Raw genomic sequence first — 17,645 nt, forward strand, 5'->3', positions numbered from 1 at the left:
ATCATCTTACCTTTCATAGCATCTAGGATGCTGGTAGGTAACCCACCAGAACAGCAACAGGCATGCGCAGTGCTCTCCTCAAGGCACCAGCATGTTGGCTGCCTCCAGCACGAGGCTGGGCCAGTTCTGGATAACAGTGCTGACGCCGTCATCTTGGAGCTTTATGGCTACAAGAAAAAGATGAGTTATCAACATCTGGAGCCATGCTAGGGGTACATAAACACAATGTTTTTTCAAACAACCACAATTAATAATTGGCAACATAGTTCTGGTATTCACAGGAATTCTTCCTCCATAAAAAACAGTTTAAAACCAAAACAAACCTTATATAGGAGTGGCTGAGGACATTCCTTCTGTCCTTCACTGCTTCTTTGTCTTTGGTAGAAAGATCAGTGGTTTAAATCAAGGCTTTTGTCTTAATGCTAAGAATTCTCAATCTCCCTGTCTAAAGTTGCTTTAAAGTTTGCATGTGCAGTCTTCGTCCTGACCTAGGCAGTTCACTGGACTGTTGCCCTCTCAGATAACTCCAGCTACTCCTCTACTTCTGTTCCATGTATTGATGAATGTAAAGAGGTTTTATAGGACACACTTGAAAGACCCTCCTACAATCATTAAACTCCAAGAATAGTCTTTCTTATTCTAAATGCATGTGTATATTTGCTTTGCAACATCTCTCCCCACACCTTCAACCCACACACACACCCGCTGCACAAGCTGGAATGGTGGTTTTATAGAGAGCTGGGACTTTCTGTAAGAAGAAACTGACTCCCAAGTTGTTTAGTACTACCTAGAAAACATTTTTCCTACTGACCGTGACACCGCTACTTTCTGTGTTTACTAGCAATCTCTCCTCCTCTCTACCCAACCATGATAGTCCAAGTTTTCTCTTTGCCCCTCCCATGCCCATTGTGGGAGGGCTACCCCAGCACAAAAGCAAGCACATGAGTCATCCATAATACCACGTGCGTTGATGCGCACAGGTAAGGAATCAAACAAGTACTCTCAAATACCTGTTATGTGTTCATACTGCTTTAGTGGGTATGATACATACAGAGGGATGAGGTATAAACTCTTTTCATTCAAGAAACAAACACACTTCATGGAGAACCTACTGGGCCAGTCTCCCCTTCAGGATCTCGGAGGCTGATGGAAAAGGTTCTGGGAGGTGAACACAGGAAGTACATAGGAAGGGATAAAAACAAAGACCAACACTAGATAGAAAACAGTTCATCACTCCTATGCGGTCCTTCATAAGGGAGAGAAAGAGCTAAGTGAGGTTCGGGGTGGTCAGGGAGGCTTCCTGGGCACTCTAGAGTGGACAGTGGGTGGTCACCAACCCTTGTTAGTAAAAAAAGATTTCACGGAAAAGGTGATTTTAAAAATACGGTCCTTCTCCCAGCTGAAAGAAGCCTATGATGGCACGATGACTGAATGTAACATGGTGTACTGGATGGGATCCTGGGAATAGAAAAGACATGAGGTAAAAATGTGAATAAACTGTAAACTCTAGTTAACAATAATGTATCGATAGTGTAAGATAGTAATAACAGGGAAATTGGGTATGGGATAAATGAGAACACTTTATATTATCTAGTCAATTTTTCTGCAAATTCACAACTTTTCTAAAAACTAAAGTCTATTTGCAAAGAAAAAGAAGGTTTACAGCCTACAGAATGCCCCTGGCATGGGGACGTGAAAGAGTCAGTTTGACAACGACCCGTATTTGAAAGAAGTGACTGTGTCGTTAAATGCCGTGTTTGCGGCTTGGTCCTCGGTTCCCGTGGCGAGGCGGGGTACTTGCTTGCTTTCCCATGGTTGATTTTTGGCAGGCAGCAGCAGCGTTTGTGCACTGATTATAATTTTGAGCTGCATTGTCAGTACCCAGCGTGTATAATGGATCTTCATCTCTAATTACTTTTCTCTCCGCAGGTGTCTGGAAAGGGCCCTGATGGGAACGCGCACAACCTCCGCCCCGAGGGAATGGAGAGACAGTACGCGTCCTTACCCAGGTAGGTCAGCGAGGGGTCTCCCATTTCCAGCTCCCCCACAAATGAAGTCTTTAGAGAAGTCTACATGAAATAGAAATCTGGCTTTGAAATAGGGAATATGTTATGATTTTGCCTTACTGCCGTCTGCTACAGCCCTCGTGCCATCTTCACAACTGTGCTAATAATTGAAACACTTGTGGGTTATTTTTTAAGGGGAGAAAATAGTATATCATTGCAATTGAACATGTCAGCTAGAATATTGGATACTAAATGGAAATCCTAAGCCATTGCTATAAAAATGGTATTGAACATCCTGCACCAAGCTTAGAGACAATAAAATAGTAAATCCTCTGTCCTAGAAGTCACCCGTGAGGAAGGGCGAGCCAGCCTTAAGTTTGGAGTTTCATGTGGGTGTTAAAAAGCAGGAGAGAAATATGCGCTTGGGAAGGTGTTCTTTGCTTGATTTAGAATCTGACCCTGTTCTCAAGGCAATAAGCAAATATTGCTGAGAGGCACAGACCCAGAGGGGGAAAGAAACAACTGCGTGGGAAAAGTTTGCTTGGCCGCTCTGTCCTAATGTGATCACTTGTGCTGTAACTAGACACCCCTGAAAATGAGATACAGTTCTCTAAAGTGTGTGCTCTTATCTGCGAGATGAAGAGTAATTTTAGTCTGCTATCAGTAGCACATGACACAGAGGAAACTTTTCCAAGATTACATACATACATTACAGCTACTATGGGAGTTAGATGAGTTAAGATTGTGAGAATTAGTGAGTTCAAAAAAGAAACAAAGAAAGGTTAATGCCAGCCAGAAAACTGGAATGTTGCCGAATATCGCCTTTTGAAGGGGTGGGGGAAGGACCCCAAGTAGCTCTTTCTTGTCATCAAAGCCGAGCTGTGAAAGTGCTAACTCAGAGTTGGAGTTACTCTTTTGAGTTGCACGTGGGCTGTACTTCTGTGTGTGAATTTACAAAAATAACATCCTGAACATTACAACAGGCATAGCCTAAGTAGCGCTTATAAATAGTATGTTAATTTTCAAAAGTAACAAAATCTCAAATCTAGCAGGGAACCCATTTTTAACAGGATACCCAAAATATGATACTTTAAAACCTTTTATACAACTGTATTTTGTTTATATCTGTTTTCTTTTTTTCTTTTTTAATCTGTTGTCTCATAGTTTTTTCTTATCCATGATTTCTTTCCTGTGCCTATTTTGCCTGGCCTAATACAGTTGGCACTCCATATCCATGAGTTCCACATCTATGGATTTAACCAACCCTGGATGGAAAATATCTCCTCCCACCACAAAAAAAAGAATGGATGGTTGTGTGGGTACTGAACATGTACAGACTTTTTCCTGGTCATTATTTCCTAAACAATACAGCTTAACAACTATTTACATAGTATTTACAATGTATTAGGTAATCTAAGTAATCTAGAGATGATATAAATTATATGGGAAGATGTGCATAGGTTATATGCAAATATTGTGCCATTTTATGTGAGAGACTTGAGTATCTGTGGACTTTGGTGTGAGGGGGGAGGTTCTGGAACCAATCCCCCATGGATGGCTGAGGGACGGCTGTATTTTGCTTTTACTTTAAAAATGGAAGCACTTTCCAAAATTTGTTTTAAATATATGATTTCCGCTTTCACTGTTGAAGAGTATGGAAATTATGGTTAAGGCAGATGGAAAGTAGTATGTTCTTATGAGATGGGGGGAAGAAAAGGAAAACTGGAAACAGTTTAATGTCTTCCTGGCCAACTTGCACTCAGAGTGCAGAAATGGATTTTTTTTGTACAAATCAAAAGCACAGAAATAGCATTTCAAATTCTGTAAATTTTACTCATCCAGTCATTCACCATATACCTAGTGATCACCTACCATATATCGCGCCCTGCGAATATGGAAACTGGAGACACTCTCCCAGTCCAGCCTTAGGACTCTACCGCGTAGTAAAGGAGGCATGCAAATCAATCTTTCATGGTAGTGCAACAAATGCTTCTATTTGTAATTATTAATATAAATTCCTCTGAATTTCCAACTCCTCATTATTTTTACTAATAAGCCCTGGAATGCTCAATCATGGCTGACTCTAAACAATTCTATTTTAGGATTAAACACTGTGGAGGGGGTTTTCTGACAAAGGTAACACATTTATGCTGTTTGTGCGTCTGGAGCCATCGTCACAATGTATAAATTGACAAAACCCTGCCTGCCCCAATACTATAACCGTAGCTGGAAGGGAAGCATCTTAGACGGAAAATAATTTTGGCAAAAAGTCCACTCACACACTCAATGCAGGAATGATCAGCTGCACGTGCAGACAGACTTTTATTGCTACCCGGTAATCAGAAGTTAGCCATGGTGGAGCATCAGCGGGGCTCAAACAAATGCATGAGCCATCCTGGCACTGGCTTTTAAATGGGGGATGCTATACCTCGATATCTAAAGAGGATGTACAAACTTCATCCCCAGGTAGTGCCACCCAGTACTGGGGGGGGGTGTTCATTTCACCCAACAAGATGTAGATTGCAGAGGCCAGGGGCTGCACTGCTGGCTTCTGAAAGGTATGCACATTCAGCCCTGAGTGCCAATGACATTTACCCCGGTTTTCTCATCTTAGCCCCCGCCCCAGGAGATTTTATTGCCCACTTAACTGCATCACACCAGCTCTGCTGCTATCTCCTATGCCAGGAGAGGAGGCGAGCACCTCTCTGTAGGCACCAGACTCCCCCCTACCTTTTGTCACAGAGGCAGGAAGCTTTAAAATATTTATGGAGTTAAATTTTTAATTAAAAATAGGAATAATTCTATCTATAGGAAGTCGGTGGCCAGCCTTATAGGGGATTTAATATGCTACTGACTGTTTGGCTCCTGTGTTGTTCCTGAAGAGCATCACAGGACTTTTTAAGATAAACTCAATACCGTCGATTTAGATGCCAAATTTGGAGCCATTGAAAGAGGCAGAAAATGCCCCACAGTGCGTGGAGTAGGTGAGAAGCCCTGGTCAAGGGGCACCCTCCTATGCTTCCATGGAACTCTGTCACCTTTAAAGTAGGCCCATGCAGCCTGCTGCCAGGCTAAATGACACTTCACCAAATAAAGCCAGAGCACTGGCCAGCGCAGGAAAAAGACAATTCCCAGCGCTGGGTAGTTGTGAGGCTGCCTAAGGCTAAGGGCTAAGTGATGTTAAGTGTTATTGTTAAGCAATGTTAAATCTTCTGCCTCGCAAGAAAAATGACTTTATTTCTTTTCTCCTGAGGGTGCTGTTTTGGAAAGCAGAGTGTGGTTGTAATACAACCTCGTTAGCAAACACCAGGCCTGTACCTGGCCAATGTTTTACCAGCCTGTCCAGCCCCCATTTCCTTTCTTTCTTTCCTTTTTTCCTTTCTTTCTTTTCTTTCTTTCTTTCTTCCTTTCCATTAGTAAACACAATAAAATCAGTATTCCCTTATCTTCGCCTGACACAAATTATTACTCACCCTGGGTGAGTAGGGAAGTGGCTGTTTCCCAGGCTGCTATAATGTGTGAACGTCGGTGCTTGTATTTTTGCAAATGGCTCCTTATTCATTCCGGCCTGCTGGCCCCTCTCAATCCTCCCAGGCCCCATTCTGACTTTGCAGGCCCCACACGGGCAGTCCCTTCAGCAGCAAACTCTCCGCTCTACTGTCGCAAGCCTCCATCGTTCCCACCTGGCCCATCCCCGGCCCCGCGGGATCCCATTATCCCCCTCTCTGCAGACGGCTCAGTGCATCAGCACATTATGTTGCTCTCCCGGACTTGTAACCCAGTGCGGAGTCCTAAGGAGTGAGCAAAAAGGGACCGCGTCGCTTCTGCAGTCCTGCTCGCGTGGGCAGCGAGAGGTTGCGGGAGAAACTCATAAAACTGCATTCATGGGTCCCGCTGTAACACTCGCGTTGCACAGCGCCAGCTGGGCCCCTGCCGCCCTCCGGCATTCCTCTGAATTCCTTTGAGTCGTGTTGTCAGCTCCCCTGACTGTCCCACAGTGGCCATTCCAACTCTTTTCTACTCCTGTTAAGTTCTGCGAAGATGACTCAGCTCCCCAAGCCCAGTCTCTGGAGATGACCTCACTTCCTTTCCTTTACGACCTCGAGGCCTTCAACATTAGCCCTTCACCTTCTCCCCGCTGCTCAGACTCCTGTGCCTTCAGTCACACACACTTCCCCAGGGCACACGGGGAGGGCCTGAGCTCAGAGTCAGGCCAGGACCATAGCCCCAGCCCAGGCGCTCACCACCTGTGTGGCCTTGGGCAGTGCCCGATTGCCCCAGGCTCTGTTTTCTAATCTGCAAACTGGGGCCTATATTAGGGACTCCAGATAGTGCTGTTATGAGTATTAAATACAATAATATAAACAAAACTCTCAGCGAAGAGCCTGCCTGACATAGTGGAAGGATTTTTTTATTGTTAGCTCTTTTTTATTTATCTCTGGGGAAGAAGTGTGTCTTTCTCTAATGAGGCAAATCCACACACCAGAGCTTATTCTCACTGGCTTTTTGGGGACCTTGCACCACCAACTACCCCTCTCTAGGCTGCTTAAGGGCCCCTGGCAGTTGCTTTCCTCCCCCTGCCGACTGTTGTAAATGTACAGCTGCAGCGGCACACGTTTGGTGAGAGGCCTGCCCGCTGTGTGGAGAAGAAGAGAACCAGCACCTGCGTGAGGATGTGCTGGGAGCGCTGGCTGAAGCTGAGGGATCAGCCAACTCTGGGGAGGGACCAGTGGTCCGGATGTCAAGAGCAAGAGAATAAAGCAAACATATGTGATCTGAGCTATAAGCTGGGCTAACGGACAAGCTAGGAGACAGCGATTCTTGCAGAGGAATTCATATAACAGCTACAGGACGCTGACTCCGGTCTGGGCAAGACTTGGGTACAGAACTAGGATTGCCCCCGTCGTGGGGGCCATATCCAGAATGAGTTAACCCGGTAAGCTGAGAAGGTGCTCTAGCTCCCAGAGAAGACGTGGTGCAGGAGCAGCACCCTAACCACCGGTGGAAGGAGCTCCAGAGACACTGCTGAGATGCTCCTATCGGCTCAGGTTGGAGCAGTGCTGAACACACGGCTACCGGAACTCATAGCTGAGCAGGGCTCCGGTGGTAGGACTACTCCATGGAGTGTACTCTTGTCCACCAGTGAAAAACAAAAACTTTCCCTCAACTCTCCTTTTCCCATATTGTTTAGGAAAAAGAGGCCTTTACCTGTTGACTCTATTTCCACCTAACCCACTCACACGGTATCCTCTTGCCCAGGCTTCTGGCCATACCACTGATAACTCTACCTGATTCTGCTTCCAGCACTTTCCTTTGTGTAGATTCTCTCTGAGTAGTCTCCTACATTCCTGCAAATTCTATTCTCATCACTATGATGATGATTCTAAAAGTACCTGACTAACTTTCATCTCTCACTCTCGTGACCCCAGTTACAACTGCCCACTGGACACATCCGTCCTTCTGCCTCCAAGATACATCAGAGTCCCCATGCTGAAACCCAGATCATCTTTCTTTGGGTCTTCCTCCATTGAATTTCTCTAACAATGGCTATTACTGGAATACCTTTCCAGTGCCGCTAAAGACACCCTGGAATTAGGTTATAATTCTTTACTGCCTCTTTCCACTAGCATGGATTATAAATTCCTTGAAATTTGTCTTATACTCATTATTTTTACATTCGCCACCAGAACCTAACATAGGGCCGTGTATATAGTAGGTTCTTAATACATCGGTATACAGATGAGAGTAGACTTGTTTTCATACACGTAAGTTATGGGAAAGAAATCTTCCCATAGTAAAATTCAATGGAAATCAGGTGAGAGGGGAGAGGGGGATGGGTAAATTCACACCCAACGGGTACAGTACACACTATGTGGGTGATGGACACACTTATAATTTTGACTCAAAGCAATTCATGAAACCAAAATGTTTGTACCCCCATAATATTCTGAAATTAAAAAAAAAAGAAATCTTCCCAAGATTTCTTGACAGTTTGTTTTAGGGTACTGTTTTCTAATATAAGTACTGATTTTTCCATGCGAATGTCTCTTTTCCCTGAAATCAATAGAAGTCTAGACTTCTAAATAGTTAATCTCGATTGAGTACTTACTATGTGCTAGGCACTGTTCTAAAGGCTTTGCATCTACTGACTGATGTAAATGCTCACAGCAGCACTGGGACTTAATAGCATCCTGATAATTATCTCCATTTCATAGGCAAGGGTACAGGTATGGAGAGATTAAGTAAAATTGCCCAAGTTCAACAGCTAAAAAGCAGCAGAGCTGGGATTTGAACCCAAGCAGTCTGGCGTGGAGTCTGTTCAGTTAACCACTGCAGCTAGGTTAGGAAACTCAGCATCAGAGCCATGCTCTGCGATTATCATACTCCCTTGTAGTATTTGCTCACCTGTTTGTCTTTCTCTCCAAACTGTAAGTGCCTTTGAGGACAGGGACTGTGCCTTATTCATCTTTGTATATGACACAGAACATTACTAATATGCAGGTTAAGTAATGCCTTTCAACTATCTCTGTAATGCTGTCATAAAATCAATTCTTTTTCCTTCCCTTGGGTCCTTCATTTGAAATATGAACAGTTTAATGTACAATTGGTAGATGAACATTAAGCAATATACTTTGCCTACCAAAAAGAGAATCCTGTTTTGTTAGAACACTCCTGAGAATTGAAAAAACGGTGTCTGCAAATTGGTACTTTGGTTCTTTAAGATTAAGAATGATATCTGCCCAGACGAAAAAAGATCACAACACATTTTCTAGTTGAGAGCTACATGAACACTCCTGTGGAGAGAAAGACTCCCTTCCCTAAGACTGATGAGGGACAAAGGCCTGCTCAGGCTGTATTCAACTTCCAGTCCTGATGTTACTCTAACCCATGTTACATAAGTTACTTGGGAGAAGAAAACGTCTCTCTGAACATCCCAAGCAGCTTTCAACTTGGCTGTGTCACAGGAAGCAACATGCTAGAGCTTATTTCAGATAGAAAGAGCAACTTTAGAAGGAGCAAACAGCTTATGCTTGCTTCCTAGGAACCCAGAATAAATTGGCTTTCTAAGTATATTCCAAGTGTTTTTGTATTGGGTACGATTGTATTCAGAGCAGAAGAACACGACATCAGAGCACATTTCCATTTCAACCTTTCAGTTGGTTCGTTTTGTTGGTCTCAGCCTTCTTGTCTACATATGCTCATCCTCAGGAAAACTCCAATCACAAGTGCATGGCTAAGTTTGAAGCTTGCAACATGCACACTATCTACTACATTATATTATCGCCAAAGCATTTTGACTGTGTGTCCTCTGTATCCTTTTCTGTCATTTACCTTGCTTTTTAAAGGCACTCTCCATCTCATATTTCTCTTGTTCTCTTCTCCAGTGAACATCTGCTGTGCTCACTGCTATTGAATCTGCCTTTGCCAATCTTGCATTATTTTATAGCACTTGCTAAGCAGATGGCAGTGACATTCGAGTTCAGCAAAGATTTCCAGCAATGCCCCGGTACTGGTCTTTGGCTGAAGCTAATGAAGGTAGTAATTAAAGAAGTTTGGTGAAAACTTGAGCAATCAGAACAGTAGGGGTGTGTGTGTGTGTGTGTCTGTGTCTGTGTGTCTGGGTGTGGGTAGGGGTTTGGCTGTCTGAGTCTATAGACATTAAAGTCTCCACGCTGCCTGAGTACTTCTCTCTCTGCCACAAGACCAGCCTGTCAAATAAGATGCTTCATGAGAATGTATGTACTTATGCCTGCAGCATGGCAGCCAGTGGAATGTTCTACCAGAGGTTTAGGCTGTTTCCACTACAAGTACTTCTCCTCAAGCCCTCAGACAATGGCCTGTTGCATGTCATCTATTCTAGATACTGTGAATCGTGGCCAGTTCTCTGACACCTTCCTGGTAGTGCAACTTTATCTGAAGGACCGTCCTCACCGTGAAAAGCCACCTTTCTGTGGCTAAGTGCCGTTCTGACTTCGCAGGAACACTGAGATGAGCTGAAGAAATTGTCTAGAGCGTATCTTCCACATCCACATGCGATAGGGTTTAATGCCTTTTGAAAACCAATGAAGCTCTTTTACCCCAGCAAATTTAGCTTTCTCATCCTTTCTCCCCAGCTTCCTTATGTTGAAAATCCAGTGTCTCGCTCCCCTTCCAAGTAGAGACAGCTGCCTGTTTGGCCCTCTGACACCACCTCAGTCTCAATGCTGAGGACAAAATGATGAATTAGCAGTGCTTTAATTCTTTGTGAGATTAAGATGTGTCCATTGTCGACTTGAACTTCCTGAAAATGCAGACAGCCCTAGCATGTAATGTCACTTTAAGATGCCAAACAGCCGAGATCAGGGGTTAATGCTACTGCCATATCATTTTTATGTCACTTAGTTCCTTAGATAAAAGTCCATTTTAATCAAACTTTTCATCATTTCCTCATAGCCAATATATCCTTGATGCCAGTTAGAATAGTTGATATTAATTATTCAGTCGAAGTCCTCCGTTATGAGTTTAGTTAGAATATTAGTGATTTAAAACATGTTAAGACCCATTACAGTACTGATGTCCCCAAAGTTGTTTTAACTGAATCTTGATGGACCACATATATTAAATTCCATAGATCTTTTTCTCTCCTTTTCCATCGAAAATTCTGAACTGGTACGTATTTGTTGGCTAAGGACTCTTTTAGAGAGGAAGAGCATGCGCCTGCTGTTTCAAGAGTACCGAATGGACGTTACCCTGGATTTGAAATATATCAAGCTCGATAAGCTGACTTCCATGTTTCCCTCCGGCACATATTTAAAGAAGTTATATAGCACGTATTTCTAATTTCTCCAGCCAAAAGAAAAGAAGGTTGTTTTGTGCCTAGGCATCTGCTTAAAGTGTTGCTCTGTCCCTCTTCTCGTATTCTTTGGTAGTTCTTGATGTTTTCCTATTTTACTGCCATTCTGCCATCTGCCTCCAAGTGCTCCTTGCCCTGGAATCACGGCAGTGATTGCTTTGACAGTGCTCCACTGTTTTGCACCAAGCACACTCTCATTCTGCACCCACCTCCCTGGCTTCTGCATAACTCTAGCCACTTGCACTGTCCCTTGGCCCAAGTTCCTGGGTTTGCCGTATACAAGCATCCTGTTATCAACCTACTACAGACAGGGACCCTATGAATAAACCAAGTGTGTTCATTTATTATAATTTCTGATTTGTATGTTTGAGGCCTGTGCTTTATGATTATTTAAAATGGCATTACATCACTAAAACTTGTAAGCACCTTGGATAAAAAGTTAGTGCCTCACCAAATGCATGAATACCTGATATTATTCAACAGGAATAATTAACAGTGAAATCACTAGATTCATTTCCCATTTTTATATACTAAAATCTACGTGCAAATTGTTTCAAAGATGTCATGTTTATTCCTAAACTAGTCAATTGTATTTACAAATCAGACTGAGAGAATTCAGGCAGGGGGTGGGTTGTGGAATATGTAGAGTACCTGCTATGTCTGTGTTCTACATGCCTTGTCTCATTGTACCCTCACCATCCAACTGGGCGGTTGTCACTATGATGCTCTTTTAATACAAGGAAAAATGCATTCTCAAAGTGACAAAGTCAAAATCAGAATCCAAACCCAGGTCTTTCTGGTTTTCAAAGACTTTTTTATTTCAAACTTCACCACACCATCAAGGCTGACAAGGGAAGGAGAGGTTGGGATATGTCACCTTTTTTCTTGAGTAACATGAGTTTGTGGGACAGAAGATAGCCTTGATCACATTAAAAATGTATCCATGTTCCTTATGAATGTCTTTTAGGGTTCCAAAGAAAATGGGAAATGTTGGAACCTGCCCTGCAGGTTATGAAAAAGTAATAAAGTACAAAACAAATAGTAGGGAATTCATGGGAAAAAAAGAAAAATACTTTTGAATCACATAGTTTTTATTCTTATTATCACACTATGATGAATTTTCCCTAAGTAAAAATAAGATAGCTGCATTTTCCTTATAAAAACTATCCTATTCCTATTGGGAGGATAAACAGGGATGTGAGTGGCTCCCCCTAGTGCTGTGCAGGACACAACTGCCATGTACGCCACATGCCACCAAGTCCCCAGCCCCCAGATTGCACTCTGCCCTGTTCTCCCACAGAACACTTGGAATTGGGCACGGGGGAAGAAGCCAGCATTTGTTGAGTCTTTATTGCGCTCCAAGAATTCTGGTGGATACTTTAAATATGTCACCTCATTTATTTCTTGTAACAATCTTGAAATAAATATTATTATCCCTATTTTATGGATGATGAACCTGAGGCTTGGAGATGCAAAGTGGTGTGACTAAGGTTACACACAGAATAAGTGGCACCTTTTCGATTCAGTCCGGTCCTTTCTACCTCTGAAACCTCTGGGCTCTCCACTACATCGGGTTGTCTTGTACGAGGCTGGCTGGAAACAGGTAGGAAGGGAATCTTTCAGTGACCATCCTTTCCTGAGGCAGCCCTCAGTGTCCCCATCCCACCCTAAGTCACTGCAGTATATATTAAAATGAACAAACCCCTAACAGGCATAGGCATTCGAAATTACTAAGAAAGCAACCGTTGAACCACAGAGCTCCCCTTAGCAATTTTTTTTTTTTTTTTTTTTTGCTCTGTCACCCAGGCTGGAGTGTAGTGGTGTGATCGTAACTCACTGTAACCTTGAACTCCTGGGCTCCAGTGCTCCTCCTGCCTCAGCCTTCTGAGTACCCCCTTAGAAATATAAACACCCACTTCCCTCCAGCTGAAATATCTTTTAAATGGTGCTTTTTAAAAAAAGACTGCCTCTGTATTATGCTAGTGGGTTAAAAATATACATCTACCAGTTGGTTTTACTTCAGCAATTTTCGTAGCCAGGAAAGTATTGTTGGTTCTTCCACAGTATAGTTCTGGCAGATCCTCGGGGGACATGGCCGAGATGCAAATGCCAGATGACTGTAGGAGGATCGCTTCTACCGACTCTGCTGCGTCAAGTCCAGGGAAGAGAGCTTTGGCAGTGAACTATCCTGGTGGTGCCACATGAGCCCATCTGTGCCCTGGATCTCATGTGACACAGGCCCCAATGACCCCCCTCCTTGTGCCAGGAGCACCTCGGTCCAGCTCCGTTATTTCCAGCAAAGGCAAACATTTGTGGTACAAATGTGAGAAGGGCTGGTACAGAAAGAGCAGCCTCCAGAATGCGTTCCTGCATATATTCCAAGTCTTCAATTAAGCCTAGATAGAAGTGGTTGGGGCTTGTCCCAACAAAGGGTCGTCCCACTAGACAATCAGCAGAACTGACCTTTATGGCTGAACGTGGAGTGACATGTTAAATATGTAGGAACCTGGCAATTCTTGTTGGCCGGTCTCCACCAACAACACGCTCGGAGGCATCATTCGTCCCCTTTCAGCTTGGCCATTGCTTGCAAGTGAAGACAGGGTGGTGACTGCTCAGATAAGGTTTCTGCCCACAAACTGTTCGCGTGAAGCTCAGGCAAAGGCAGACCCATTTCCAGAAATGATAGTGTGTGACAGCCTGTTTTTTTTTACAAGGTACTGGAAAGAGCTGTAATTGTTACAGCAGAGGTTTAAGATGGAAAATAAGCATGTTGAGCTATTTTGAGAAGGAATTTGCCACAGTGAAGTTTTTTGCTTTTTTTTACCCCCTGGAAACAGTCATATAAAATCAGAATGGAGTTTGTATCAGGCTTCTTGGTCACTTTCCACTGATATGTCGGTGCCTTGACAATTTATGCTAAATGGTCCAGACTGTGCAACAAACACCCTTTTACAGTTTTGTCCGACATCAAAATCAAGTCCATATATAAGACAGAGTTTCTAGCCAATGTTTTATATGAGTGATTTCCGGATGTGCTGCCTGTCATGTGGCCAAGATAATGTGATGACTGCCTTCTGTGGGTCGGTTATAAACAAGTCACTCATGTTACCATCTTGTCAACAGCTTGAATTCCTCAGTTTGTCCTTTTTCTGGTCACTTCTTTCATATCTAATTAAAAGAAAAAAGGTCAATCAAAGCTATCTATGCAACTTTATTAGCCTTAAATAGATGGGCTAGGAAAAAGTCGTCTACCCTTCCTTATTTCTACATTCTGCCACTAATTACTGATGACCTACTGAGTCCAATACACTTTGTAGGCGGTGGAGATATCATGATAAGCCCCCACACACACAGTCTCTGTCTTGTGGAGCTTAGAATCTAGTAGAGAAGATATTAATTAGCCAGTCACAAAGCATAAAACGTAAAATCACAACTCTGCCCATTACAAAAAAGGAAAGATATGTGATTCGAGAAAATATAATATGAAAGGGGACCAAATCAAGGGAGGGAAGGAGACATGAGTTATGATCTAAAGGAGATTGGAGAGAAGAAACAAGGACTATTCCAGGCAGAGCGAAGAACAGGTGCAGAGGCCCTGTGGTGGGAGAGAGCACAGTGAGCAGAGGCCGGAAGAAAGCTGTGTGGCTGCAACAGAGACTGCAAGAGGTGAGCAGGAGAGGTAGGTGGAAGTCAGCCCATGGGTGGTCAAGTTCAGGATGTTTGTATTTATTCAAAGACTAATTAGAAACCTTTGGTGGGTTGTAAGCAGAAAGAGGACATGATCATAGTTGTGTTTCAAATTTTGTTTTTAGTTGCAGGGTAGAGAAGTTTGGAAGGCGGCGCGAGTGACTGCAGACCAGGTCAGAGGTTTCTGCTGTAGTTTAGGAGAAAGATGTTTGTAGTCAACACAAAGGTGGTGGTGATGATAGCAGAATTGGAGAAAGATGGTTGAAAAAGCTGACAGTAACTGATGATGGATGGATTGCACGTGGGGGTGTGGGGGAAAGTGAAGCCAGGTGTCGAGAGTAAATCCACACGCAACAGCATGGGCGATGGTGCTCCCCAGGAGAGAAATGCTGAGAGAGGACGAGGTGGGGGGATTATGAGTCTGGGCTGGGCCGTGTTAGATTCGAGGTACCTTTTGGGCTTCCAGAAGGAGGCCACTGAAATGTGCAGTAGAGATAGCTCAGCATGGATGGGAATTGCAGATGCTGGTCCAGGATGTTAGACAAATGTGTATTCATGAGAGCTGAGCCAAAGACCCCAGGGCACATCAGGAGTGATGATGTAATAAACCACAGTCTTATACCCGGAAAATAGAAACAGAGGCAGGTCGACAATGCAAATTGCAAAGGCCTGGGCACCCCTCGGAGGTTGTGACATGTCTTCACTGCTTATAAGGACAGCCAAGCCTTATCTATCACTGTCTGTGTAATTTTATTCTGGAAATGATATTTTTCTCAAGTAGGAAAAAACTGGTGACTTAATGTCATCCGGCATTCTGTGACTGAACATAGCTCTGACCCCATAAAGTGTAAGCATGAGGGTAAGAAGAAACCATGGATATCATTTTGGTATCTGTACTGTATGTATAAAATGTAGTATCCCTGTTCTTCATAAGTATACACTAAAATATTTAAGGATAAAGAAGCACAAATATCCAATTTACTCTCAAATGGTTCAGGAAATACCAGCATGTATATATAATATGCATGTATGTGTTTGCCTATATGTATAGAGAGAGAATAGAGCAAGAGGGAGGATAGAGGGGAAGTGAACAGAATGGAAGAAAAAAGAATGAATAATAAAGTAAATGGGACAAAATGGAAAGAATGGGCAAATTTGGATAAAGGATATAAGGAGCTCCTTGTACTATTTTTGGAATAGCAACAACAATAACAAAGAATAGTGGAAATTCTCATAATTTTTTAGTACAAAATCAAGAGCAAAAAGAGTCCTCGTTTGGGGGTCTTAGGCTGGATTTCCTCCCAGAAGCAGACTCTGAGACAAGGATTTAAGTGCAAAATTTTTTTAGGGGGGAAGTGATCCTAGGAAGCATTGGGGAGGGTGGGGCAGTGAGGAAGGGAAGGGAAGAAAGCCACTGCGGAGTGCATGTATGCATTAATGAGCAGGTCACTGCTGTATTGGGGCACGGGGACAGGTTTGCCAGTTCTGCTAGGGCCTTCTAGAGATGGAACAAAATACACTCACACCTTGTCCCACCTGAGGGGCAAGAATGTGGAGGTACTTATCTTTCAATCCCATTCGTCACTGGCTAAGGGTTGCTCCTAAGGTGCCAACTCCACAGCACTTCTGCCTGTCTAGTGCACTGGTGACAGAAAGCCTCAAGCCAAGGAGCACAAATACTTGGAGTGAGGACCACAGGGGACGTAAGTGATGAGGAGATAAATGTGCACACAGCAATGCTGTGACAACTAGTGAGTGTGAAGACCCAGGATCAAAGCAGATCAGTCCTGCTGGCCTTTCATATGAGAAAAATGTGTAATTAGTAAGTAGCCCAGACAGTCTTACAGTCTTGATGTCTCCCCTTTGTTATTGGAGCAGGTGCTCTGTGAATTGGTCATGTCTTGGATGGAACGCAATGGATACCAATTGCATCAACAGGGCCGCCCAAGAGAGTGACCCTCGAAGAATATATTTCTGGTTTCTCTTTGTTTTGCTCAAATATACAATTTATAAAAATGAAGTAAGGTCTTTGACAAGTTCACGTTCTGTCCAGCCCATGCTCAAAACATCACTGAAATATAGCAGCACCTCTGGGACACACCCGGAATTATGGAAATCCTCAGGAAAATAGAAATTTGGTACCGAGGTGCCTAACCCAAGCATGCCCATTAATTAATGATGGTGGTTTGAGTGTCTGCAGTGACTTTACCTTTGATCATCTCTGTAAATGCACACAAGGTAAAGTTTTGCATGGATTTCAACATGCCACCTTTGCTTCAGTGAAGCGCAGTAGGAACTTGGCCAAATTTAAGGATTAGTCTCGTGGCCCTGGTCATGTGGCTCCTGCCCTCTCCACGGTGTCCCTTTAGCATTAGGCTTTGTGCTAAGATACAGTAGTATATCCATGAAGCCTATAAAATTGGATCAATCATATCCAGTTCAATTAAGATGCTTAGGCTCATCTTCTTAGAACAAAAAGTATATGTCATAAGTCAAGCAGGCTACAGGATAAATTCCTAGCATGTAATTAGCAGGTCAAAGAATGTGAATATTTTTAAAGTTCCTGGTATAAATTGCCAGATTGACCTCCAAAAAAGTTATACCAATTTACACCCCCTCCAGCTCTGAGTATAAGTCATTTTTGAAAACCTGTGTCAATTTAATAGGTTAAAAAGTAACAATTATGACCACAAACTGTTTTAATTTATAATTCCTTCACTCCTAGGAGGCTGAATTTTTCTCATATGTTTATTAGAATTTGTATGTCTTTCAGTTTTTGTAGCTTATCTGTTTGCATATCATTTCTGTCCAGGTGTTGGTCTTTTCCTTCTTTATTTACTAGAGCTCTTCATATATTAAGGACATTAACACTTTGTCATATTTTAAATTATTTTAATTTAACTGATGGTAAATAGAAATTTATAATTTTTACCTTTTAAATTTTTAATATTTTGCCTTATGATTTTTTCACTTTTATATGCAAAAGGTATCTTCCATCATGAAATAAATATCCATATGTTCTTCTAATTATTTTATGATTCCATTTGTTTTGGCACTTCTACAGCAGGAACACTTTGAACACACGTGTCATCCTAAGCAGTAATGTACTTTCATAACGG

General features: G+C 42.9%; 1 protein-coding gene across 1 annotated transcript in view; it reads left to right on the forward strand.

Moving 5' to 3' along the window:
* The window catches only part of PARD3B (par-3 family cell polarity regulator beta), a 443,996-nt gene that overhangs the window by 390,638 nt on the left and 35,713 nt on the right, over positions 1-17,645 (forward strand). The window contains exon 16 of the mRNA XM_012661223.1: positions 1,930-2,009. Coding sequence (XP_012516677.1) covers positions 1,930-2,009 — 80 coding nt within the window. The remainder of the gene's footprint in view (positions 1-1,929; positions 2,010-17,645) is intronic.

The sequence above is a fragment of the Propithecus coquereli genome, unplaced genomic scaffold (genome assembly GCF_000956105.1).
Source record: "Propithecus coquereli isolate 6110/MARCELLA unplaced genomic scaffold, Pcoq_1.0 Scaffold70, whole genome shotgun sequence".
Taxonomy (NCBI): Eukaryota; Metazoa; Chordata; class Mammalia; order Primates; family Indriidae; genus Propithecus; species Propithecus coquereli.